Consider the following 10,180-nt stretch of genomic DNA (forward strand, 5'->3'; position numbering starts at 1 on the left):
GGTAATGAATCAAAGGCAAATAAATAGAGTAAGCAAAGATCAATACTATTACGTCACAGGACCATTGATTTAGGCTTCAGTTCAGCCAAAAAAGACAATGACATAAATAAAATAGTATAAATATAATCTTAGTAGTTTTAGGTCTGTCATAATAACAAATGTATTGCTTCAGAAAATATCCCAATAAATGTTTATATTGTAACACTTCCACAATAACTCTTGGGCAATATTGTTAAAAACAATCGATGCAACAAATAAATAGAAGAATGAAACAATTAATCAGTCAGTATCTGGAATGAGACACAGAAAGCATTTATTTGACTCTTTTGAGCTCAAATGTTATTGTAATATGAAAATTTCCCCCACTAGTGTGAAGAAAGGGTATATAGGATAAATATTGAGCCCCAAATATTGTTGCATCTCTTATCGTGATAGGCCAAAGCTGCAGCCACCTACCATGCACCAGAAAAAGGGGATCAGACCAACTAACTTCAAATATAATATATAAAGTTACAAGATGTAGAGTCATTATTATTTATGTAAAAACACAGAAAGCAGATTCTGGTATAAACTTTTTATTAAATAGGAAACAACTGTATCTGACAAAGAACCATATTAATGCCAATAATAAATGTCATTGTATTTGCTGCATAAAAGTTATTATCAATAAACCACACACAATCATTCTTTAAAAAAGTTTATTGGCTTTTAAAACCACTTTAAAAATCTCACCAGTGAGTACTTTCCATTGAAAAAGAAACAACGCGTTTGCAATATTAACAAGCTACTGTACATTAAGCAGTACACCAGACAACATCACAGAGGAGGGTTCTTCTACTGTAGAAATGGACAGTCAAACAGTTGGATCTGGGTCAGTCAAAGGGAAAGTTCAAAGTCACTGCTTGATGGAGCTCTTGTACTCATAAGAGGTGCAATTCCTTCATCCAAATTTCAAAAATCAGTGCCTTGTTGTAAAAGAAAAGTTAAGAACAATGTAAAATTTCTTCACAAATGCTTTTTTTGCAAAAACAAAATATGTAAAATATAAACAAACAACAAAACAGTCATCAACATAACGTTAAGAACATTAACTTAGTAAACAGCACACAACAAAAGTAATGTAACTCATGAAACTAGCACTGCCAGTCTGGTTTAACAGAACCTGCCCAAATCACAGAAGACAGTGGTTATCAAGAATACAAAATACAACAGAAATCATCACACGTGCGTGCGTACAATCATTTATCAACATAATGAGCATGTAGGTTTCAAAAGGTTTTCAACTTTTTCCCTCAATGCTTATATTCTCATGTATGAGAATGAGTAAGAAATGTGTATCTCACTGAGATTAATGCACATTTTGCTACAAGACAATTAGTCATTTACTGACAATTTCCTTACTCACCATATATTTTCTATTCATTTTTACGGGCATCCATCATTTCATTTGTCCATTAAGATGTGTCAAAGCCATGTGTCATAAAAATTTAGTGCAAAAAGGTGAACCTCCAGAGTTGAAACATGAGTAATAGTTATTTTCCAGTGTCTGCTCAAAGGCTCCGAGCACAAAGTCTGTCACAGAGATGTCTGAACCAGCTAACAGTATCACAACTTTTTTCTCAATATACCATGCTATTGATCCTGCTCAAAGCAAAACATCACTTCTGCAACTGCAGAGACCTATTATCTTTGAATAGAAAACAAAAAGAAAGTAAAATCAGCAAGCGAGACCAGACAGCATTACTGTTACAACACATCGAGCCAAAAATGTAACACACAACATACAGTATCTTGCGACTATAGATCTGTTATGATTTTTTCTTTTAAATGGCACATAATTAGGTAGAATAATGGCCATAATATAGTGTCTTGATACATCAAATCTCTATGTATCTATTCTATTTACAAATGGAGCTTAAACATGACTTATACAACATTGACGATAGCCAAAAACTCAAGCAAGCATCCTACTGTATCACGGAGCCTACCTGGCTAGCAGTGATGGTTTCAACATGCTTTCAGGTCCACGATTACCTATAAATCATAGTGACCGATTCACTAATTTACATACTGTACATAAGATTTATGCAACTTAATTAATTAAACTCTTAAATATCTCATAGGCAGCCCAGTCCCATTGTTCTTTATGTTCCTCAGATGTACTAATCTCTTATGGTATTAAAAATCATCTTTGGTATGGATATAAGGCTGGATTCCTCTTGATTTGCAGATGACAGGGTTTCAGCCTAAAGCCTACAACTAAAGCCTTCTCCATACCATTGATAATATAATCTGCGCTGGGAGTCTAGCATGCCAAAGGAAATCTCAAGACTCTATGTGTGCCTTCCATGGTTGGGTGAATAATGAGCATATTGAATTCCTTAATCTCCATTAGGGCACACAACCTATACAAAAACATTTACACGGTAACACGGCAGAAGAAAACAGAACAAGAAATAGTAGTGAAAAGATCAACAGAGCAACAGCTGCCTTGATATGATGAAGCTCTGGGTGGTTCAGACTTTGACATTGTACTATATACAGTCAATCTCTATGGATGGTTTAAGGCCATGGACTTTGGGGATAAGGCAGCCAGTTGTTGATTCCTTTAAATGTATTAGTCCACAAAGCGGCCTAAAACTCCCATCTTCTGCCTACTGATTCATCTACTCCCTTTAAGATATTAAACAGTAAGAAAATGTCACACTTGGACAATGCTTAGATGTAAATCAGCTTTCCACTGATTTGGTATATGATAAAGTATAAAGATTATGTTGTAAATTCAGCACCTGGCAGCAAAAGTTGCTACCGTTTATATTAAGATATGGCAGGCAAATGTACTACAGCTATTCTGTGCATAAACTTTAACCTAATTTGATTAAAGTTGTACTACTGCACACAATGAACACAAGGTATAGCATACATTTTTGGTGACGTATTGTGCCAATTTCTCTACTTACAAATTTAAATAACAATTTAACACAAATATTGCATTATTGATTTGAAATAACATGGAAGATTCTGTTTCTCTTAAATGTTCATAGCATACTTGCCTGCACTTGTATGTTGCTGTAGAAACAATTATGATACTTCAAATGTTTTCATTTTAAGATGTGGAGGATTTTCTGGCTGACAAATGAAAAGTAGAGCAGTAACTAAATGTTGTAGATATTTTCTGGTGACTCTGGCACTATGAACAGAACTAATGGCAAAGTCCAGACAAATCCCAACAAACTATTCTTAAGAAAACAGATATACTACATATGCACCAAACAAACATAGAATTAAAGATCCTTAGCCCAACATCTCTACTGTCGTTGGCTGGTCTTTGCTCTCAAGCCAGTCAAAACCAGAGTTCACAGTATCACTGCATATCTGCTGAAACAGCGGGTCGTTTTTCAGTTCTTCCAGTGTCGAGTCTTCATATTGTTCCTGCTGCTGGTTCGGGTCAAACAGCAGGTTGGTGTCTAGCGTATTGAGATCAGTGATGCTACTGGACAGATCTGAGGGCAGCCTGATGTCACTGGAGAAATCCGACGCTACTGCATTGAGCTCGGACGCTACCTGCCCCACCAGCTGAGAGCTGGGATTCAGGCCGTCCTCTCCCAGCAGGTCTTTGACAGTGTTGTTGAAATCCAGCTGCTGCTGCTCATCCTCCGCGTCCTGCTGCGGTGTGCTCTGGAGGAGGAGCTGTGTCTGTGTGGGACTGTCCTGGAGCGGCGGGGGCGGCTCCGGCTCACTCGGCCCCGTTTGTGCTTGGGCCTCCCCGGATGAGAAGGCCGTCTCTCCGCTGCCCGTGCTGAGGTAACCGTGCTGCTGGAGCTCGAAGGCAGCAGGGCTGGAGCTGACAGGCAGCTGGCTCTGGTGGGAAGCTGCTCCAGCGAAGGCAGGAGTGGTCTCAAGGATCTGTGTGAGGTTCATGCGCGCAGTGTAGTTGGAGGGAAGGTTGTTAATGCCCAGGCCACGAACAGACTCATCCCCGTCGGCCTCCATCTTACTGAGGAGAACGTTCGTTATTTTGGCGGTGTTACTCTGCTGCACCGGCAGCATCTCACTCTGCATCATAATGTTTAAAGGTACAGACTGGCTCCTCTGCACCATACTGTGGACCGAGCTGACTGCCTGTGAGTTGGACAGGATGCTTAGCACCTCAGAAGTGATGGGGGAGCTAAAGGGTGACACAACGGCTCGTGCTGTTGAGGCTGTGTTGGTGGGTGTGGTGGGAGGGCCAGAATTACCACCAGAGTCCCTCTGTCGAACTGCAGGGCTAACACTTCGACAACGGAAAGTACTGGATGCAGAGGAGGTGGAAACTTTGTTATCCAAAGGGGCGGGGACAGCAAAGCTCTCCTGTTTAGTGGGAGTGGTGACACCTGTTGCCTGCTGCTGCTGTTGCTGCTGCTGTTGTTGCTGAACAGGAGAGATTGGGGTCAAACGTCCAAGGTGAGCAGCATCCTGTCGGGACTGTGCTTGAAATGACTGGCCTGGGATAGCAAAGGCATGTGGCTTGCGAAACTGGTCATCTACCAGGTCTTGGTAACTAGGCAGAATGCCAATGCTATGGTTGTTCACGGGCCCTGAACTAGTGCTGCTGTTGTAACGGTTGTTTATCCACTCTAATTTGGCCTTGTCTGGGTGTGTCGCCATTGGCCTTTGCATGGGTTTAACCGGACTACTGGACACAATACTGGCATCATGGTAACCTGTCATACTGGAGTTGATGGGTGTGAAAGCAAAAGGGTTCCTGCACTCGACTGGACTGGGAGGCACACTACTGCTGCAGTTGGACAGAGGTGTGCTGATTGGTGTGTGGCGACCCATGGAGCTGTCTACAGGTGTGATGGGGGCCATACGAGAGCAGGGGCTCTCTCTGGTCAGCGTGTGTGCCAATGTCATCTCTGACGTGGGGGTGGGTGTCGGAGTGGGCGTAGGGGTTGGGGTGGGTGTCTGAACAGGAGTGGTGCTGCTGTGTGCAGAGTGGTAGAAGGTAGTGCCTGTCTGATGAGTATTAAGTATTGAGGTCTGATTATTTTGGGTCTGGCCTTGAAGTGCCACTTCAACACAACCACCGAACAAACCTTTCAGTTTCATCTGCTCCTCCATTTGGACTAGCTCCTCCACAATGCTATCTTGTGTCATGTCATCATCATTGAAGGGAAAGTAGTCCATGTTGGACTGAGAACCTGCAAAGTCAACCATCTCCTGTGTCAGAGTGAGCTGGCCTGAGGCCTCTGCAGGTTGAGATATAATGGAAAGCTGGTCAGTGGGGGCTTGTTTGTGTTCTGCTGGTATCTGTTGAGCAAACGCTTGTTTCCGAAGCTCATCAAGCTGTCCCTCCTCCCAGATTGTGCTCTTTAGGTCACTCATTGCAGAGGCGTCGTGTGCTCCTGAGTTGGCTGGTATGGCACGGGGGTCTCCAGTGATCTGCTGCAGTAAAGCCTGGTCAACAGCGGAGCTCCCAGCGGCAGCAGCAGTGGCATTACTGCTGAGAGAGCCCTGTTCAGGCTTCACCAAAACCAAGGCCTGTGGCTTAACAACAGTCGGAGTGTGGGTGATGGGCGAATCGGACAGTGCAAGAATCTGTGGAGGTCCTATGGGGCTTTGCTTCACAGTCACTTTACAGGGGGCACTCTCTGGTCGGGCGGGTGTTCCTGGGCGGGGGATCCTCTTCACTGCAGCACTGACACCAGGTTTGGGATTGTCGACTACAGCCAGAGGCTGCTGGGAGATGAAAACCCTTTTGACAGGAATCACAGGCGACTCTCCGCCCGGGCCTGTGCGCTTTCGGGGGCTCTTGGTGTCTGGGCAAGAGTCTTTGAGTGCATGAGAAACAGCAGAGGAGCCATTGGCGGACGTGTTGCCATTGGAGTTCTGATTATCAACAGTCAAATACAAGGTACTGTCATGGCAGTTACTGTTATTGCTGTCCTGAGTCCCAGCTACAGAAGCAGAGGATATGGAGTCACTTTTTAGCCTCCCTCCTTTGTCTGGTCCCGGGGAACACTTCACCAGGAAGCTCGGTTCACTGGCTGCTCTAAATTTGGCCACTCTGTCCTCTTTCACAGCCATTTTCTCTGTAGCAGGTATGTCTCCAGGTTCAGGCTTTGGGTCAGTGCAGAGAGCAGAAGTTGAAGGTGCAATGCTCGTTCTGACGGCAGGTGGCTGATGTGGCTGTGAATCCTCAGATGCTGCAGTGGTGTTGACTCCAGCTGAGGCTGGTCTCACAGTTGTGCTGCTGCTGCTAGGAGCCAGAGCGATGGCCGTCATCTTCACCACATTGACTGAGCTAACGTGGGGGGTGGGCATTACAGTCTTTATGGGGCTGTTGGTGATGAGTAACGTGGGAGGGGAGCGCAGGGTGATGGCGCTGGTGGCGGAGGGTTTGGGCAGGATTTGAGCGTACCTCGTCCCGTGTCGTGCCAGGCGGTCACCCACAGGACTGGCCGAAATATTCTGAGGCGTTTTGGGTGATTGTTTGATAGATTGTGTAACGACTTGGAAGTTAACAGGCAACACTTTCCCTTCTGCTGTCCCAACAGGGCTGGGTGAGGTCATCAGTTGCCTATTTCTCTGTACCTAGGGGAAAAAGAAAAAAAAATAGTAGTATTATAAACATACATGCATAAATGCATATGGCCATAATACTAATAAAATGTAATAGGTAATAGGTAGCAAACTACAATAAAGATGTCAAGTTACCGTGACTGGGCTGGGGACTGCTGCTACTACAATGCCAATGGTTGGCTGAGGGGAGAGCAGAGCGGGGCTGCCACAGGGGATGGTTGGGCCGGGAGTACTGGCCTCTGTCCTCTTCACCTGGGCGTCACTGGGCAGAGGGGAGTGCAGTTTTTGTTCTTGTTGTTTCTTCTGGATCTTTCTCTGAAGCTGCTGCTTTGCGTCAACGGAGGGAGAGGGCAGGGTCTTCACCTGAGGCTGGAAAGAGTTTGCCTCTGCTGTGGGCACAAACGCGGATGCTGGAGTTGGCGTTTTCATTCCTGGATAACAGATAAAAAACACATTTTCTTACAAAATACCTTGTTTTTATAAAAACGAACAACTTGAATGTATGAACGCATTATTTGTTATGAATGTACTGTACACTAGGATGAGAACATAACAGAAATGTGATGAGATGCCTATTTAGCTTTGCACTTACTAGGCACAATTTATCTATTTCTCTAAGTAAATTTTGTGTAACATAATAAATAACTTCTTAAATTAATGAATACTTCTTGTAATTAAATAAATATATGAATATAAATGGATTTAGATAGCATGCAACAGGAAACTTTTCTAAATCACCAACTCTTTTGTACCTGTTGGTGTTCCCGTCATTACAGTAAGTGCTGCCATAGACTTTGTACCGATGTAGTGGCTGTTGAGAAGGAAGCGGGCCAAATCCTCAACGTTATCAAACTGACGACTGAGGACCTTCTGTGCCCACTCACAAACAAGCCCACAAGCCGCCGACCGCATCTCATCCTCTGCACTCGGGGACTGACCACTGGGCTCCATTAACTCGCACTATGATCCAAAACACAGGCAGGTGAGATAGATAAAGAGTCATAATAATGTATTTAATTGTGAGTATGGCTTTATGAGTGTACTCACCCCATCACCAGATTTTTGGAGATCCAGGTTGGGTAAAGATGGCATGTGCACAAAAGCTTTCTTCCTTAACCCGCTATAACAATATGTAGGACTGAGTTAAGGCTTTTTGAATGAGTAGTAGTAATTACCATCAAATATTACTTATGTTTTTGCAGATATAGACAATTAGTTCTATAATTAGTCCTTCAGTACGCAGACTGAGACCTTTCCAAGACCTTTTCCAATTCCATCTATTCTGTCATTTCTGAATCAGAATCAGTGGTGGTAAAATACTGTAGCCACAGCTGCCCAAAGAAACAATCACACCTTCACACAAACACACTCATACATGAGCAAGGGCAACAATGCACCAATCAAACCACCAGCCTTTTAGGTTTTGGGCAAATGTTCTACTTCTGAGCTTTCCCTATTTGAAAGCTGACAAGATGTTTAATATAACAACAATCATCTGATGCATATCATAAAAGGATATTTGGATTTCCCCCTCATGCCCAGTCGACGCGCCTTCATGTTGGGAAAGACATTCTTCATGATTTTCCCAAAGTCTGCAGCACTCAGTGGATTGTAGCCAAGATTGTCACAATAGCTCCTTTAGGGTAACAAAATAACACCGTAAGAAAATGGTCAATCATCAGAAAAAATCATGCTTAACTACTCACTTGTATTCATCATAAACTTCTTGCTTTGGAAGGGACGTCTCTGGATGCTCTTCTAGGTGATTCCGAATCCAGTTGAAAGCATACATTTGTTGAGTACGGCTCGACGACATGGAACTCTGGTCACTGTCAAACATAAAAATGTGTCTTTTTTATTTCTTTTTTTATAAATTAATTCATTCATTCATATAAACAAACCTGTTTGTAATCACATAAATCTGTATTTTGTTGTTTGTGATGATGTGTGTGTGAGGGTTAATACCTTTTGTCATTGCCACTGCTGGGACCAGAAGGCAACTTAAGGTAGAGGTAGAGTTTTTCGATGTCTGTAAACTTCTCAACATCTTGCTGTAGACAGAAAAAAAGATAATCAGTAAAAATGTAATAATATATTTTTGTCAATTATATTTAAATAATTAAATAATTCAACATACTTTTCACTATATAGAAAATATTACATTGCCATAACTATTTATAAAATCACTACTACTAAACAAGTAAATACACAGTATGTGTGTATTGTATATCATGTAAAATTATTTGCCAGGTACAGCAGAGTGGAAACAGCCTGCTCATTATTGATCTGTGAACCCTCTGTTTTAGCAGCTTTTCCAAGAATGGGTTCATCTTCACACTTCCTTTTCTATTTGCCCTTTGTTGCTAGGAAACGAGTACTTGAATGAATGAGGTGAGAGCTGTCAGCCAATCAGCATCAACAAAACACTATTTACTACAGACAGTGGCTATGGGGGGGGGGGGGGGGGGGGGGGGGTTTACACTTTGTAATTTGGATTTCACTAATTTTGGAGAAAAAACAAAACAAAACAAAAAAAACAAGAAAAGGTTTAAAGATTTAAAAGGCTTGAACAAAAATTTTATTAGGTTCACACATCTTCATCATAGTAACTGATGTAATAGACATGCATTATCACATCAATTCATTATGCCTATTTTCTGTCTAGACAACCACTGCATTTTAATATTCTAAATACCTTTTATGATAAAGTGCATATAGTAACAATTTTTTCATGTATAATAATTTATAATGTATGTAATAATCAATTTCTCCTTAAAAAACAATTAATGTTCTCTACAAAAGAAGTACTTTATTTCTGAAAAATATGGAGAGACAGGACAAAACTAATTGCTCGTTCAATCGATGTATACTGGTACTAAATGGTCAATTAATACATAATATATAGTTTTCATCCCTTTTCTCCTGATGCGGTGGTAAAATATTATACTTTCTTCAATGTTCCAAAACAGTATGAGACACTATCACCATCAATAAAATGAAGTCTTTTTTTGGAAGACGAAAATAGACACAAGCTTTATATAGTTGCTTAGATGTCATTGAAATAAATGATTACGAAACAAGGTCTATCTTATAAATATATTCACAAAATATTAAAACACTGCTCTCACTGGAATAATTTTGTGGTGTAGAGGATGTCAAGATTGTTTGGTTAATTGATTATCGTGATTATTCAGGTCACAATCTAAAACTAAAATGATAACCGTTTTAGAATCAAATGATGTTATTTCCATTCAATTAATAATCCAAAAAAGTAAATCTAAATGTTAAAGTGTTTTGGCTGCTTATGCCACATGAACTTTTTATACTACTTCATACAATTTTAAACTTTATCATTCAGAAAGATTGATTTAATAAAAGTGGTTACAAACTTCAGAAATGGTAACATGATAGATAAAAGAAATCAAATATTTAATTCAAAATCTTTATATCTTTTTTCCTTGCAATAATCTTTGTTTCGTTTTTACATTGATAATAATGTAGAAAAGCAAACTGCAAGGGGTCATTTAAGGTACAATATTAGTATTTCAACACAGCATGTTCTACAAATAATAATCCAAAGAGAACAGTAATGTTTTGATGGAAATTTTAGGTAACT

The 10,180-nt window shown here is 41.1% G+C and overlaps 1 protein-coding gene across 2 annotated transcripts in view; it reads right to left on the reverse strand.

The window, feature by feature from the left end:
* Window positions 1–681: 681 nt before the first annotated feature.
* Window positions 682–10,180, reverse strand: part of LOC110169565 (DNA-binding protein RFX7) — a 20,010-nt gene continuing 10,511 nt past the window's right edge. The window contains exons 2-8 of one of the 2 annotated variants that reach the window (XM_055155118.1): window positions 8,530–8,616; window positions 8,271–8,393; window positions 8,080–8,200; window positions 7,612–7,692; window positions 7,365–7,524; window positions 6,700–6,995; window positions 682–6,576 (exon numbers count right to left, since the gene is read on the reverse strand). In XM_055155118.1, coding sequence (XP_055011093.1) covers window positions 3,295–6,576; window positions 6,700–6,995; window positions 7,365–7,524; window positions 7,612–7,692; window positions 8,080–8,200; window positions 8,271–8,380 — 4,050 coding nt within the window. In that variant the 5' untranslated portion in view covers window positions 8,381–8,393; window positions 8,530–8,616 and the 3' untranslated portion in view covers window positions 682–3,294. Of the gene's footprint in view, window positions 6,577–6,699; window positions 6,996–7,316; window positions 7,525–7,611; window positions 7,693–8,079; window positions 8,201–8,270; window positions 8,394–8,529; window positions 8,617–10,180 lie in introns of both variants that reach the window. The other variant, XM_055155117.1, reaches the window with a different exon arrangement.

The sequence above is a fragment of the Boleophthalmus pectinirostris genome, unplaced genomic scaffold (genome assembly GCF_026225935.1).
Source record: "Boleophthalmus pectinirostris isolate CB_2022bp ecotype Guang Dong unplaced genomic scaffold, ASM2622593v1 HiC_scaffold_2, whole genome shotgun sequence".
Lineage (NCBI taxonomy): Eukaryota > Metazoa > Chordata > Actinopteri > Gobiiformes > Gobiidae > Boleophthalmus > Boleophthalmus pectinirostris.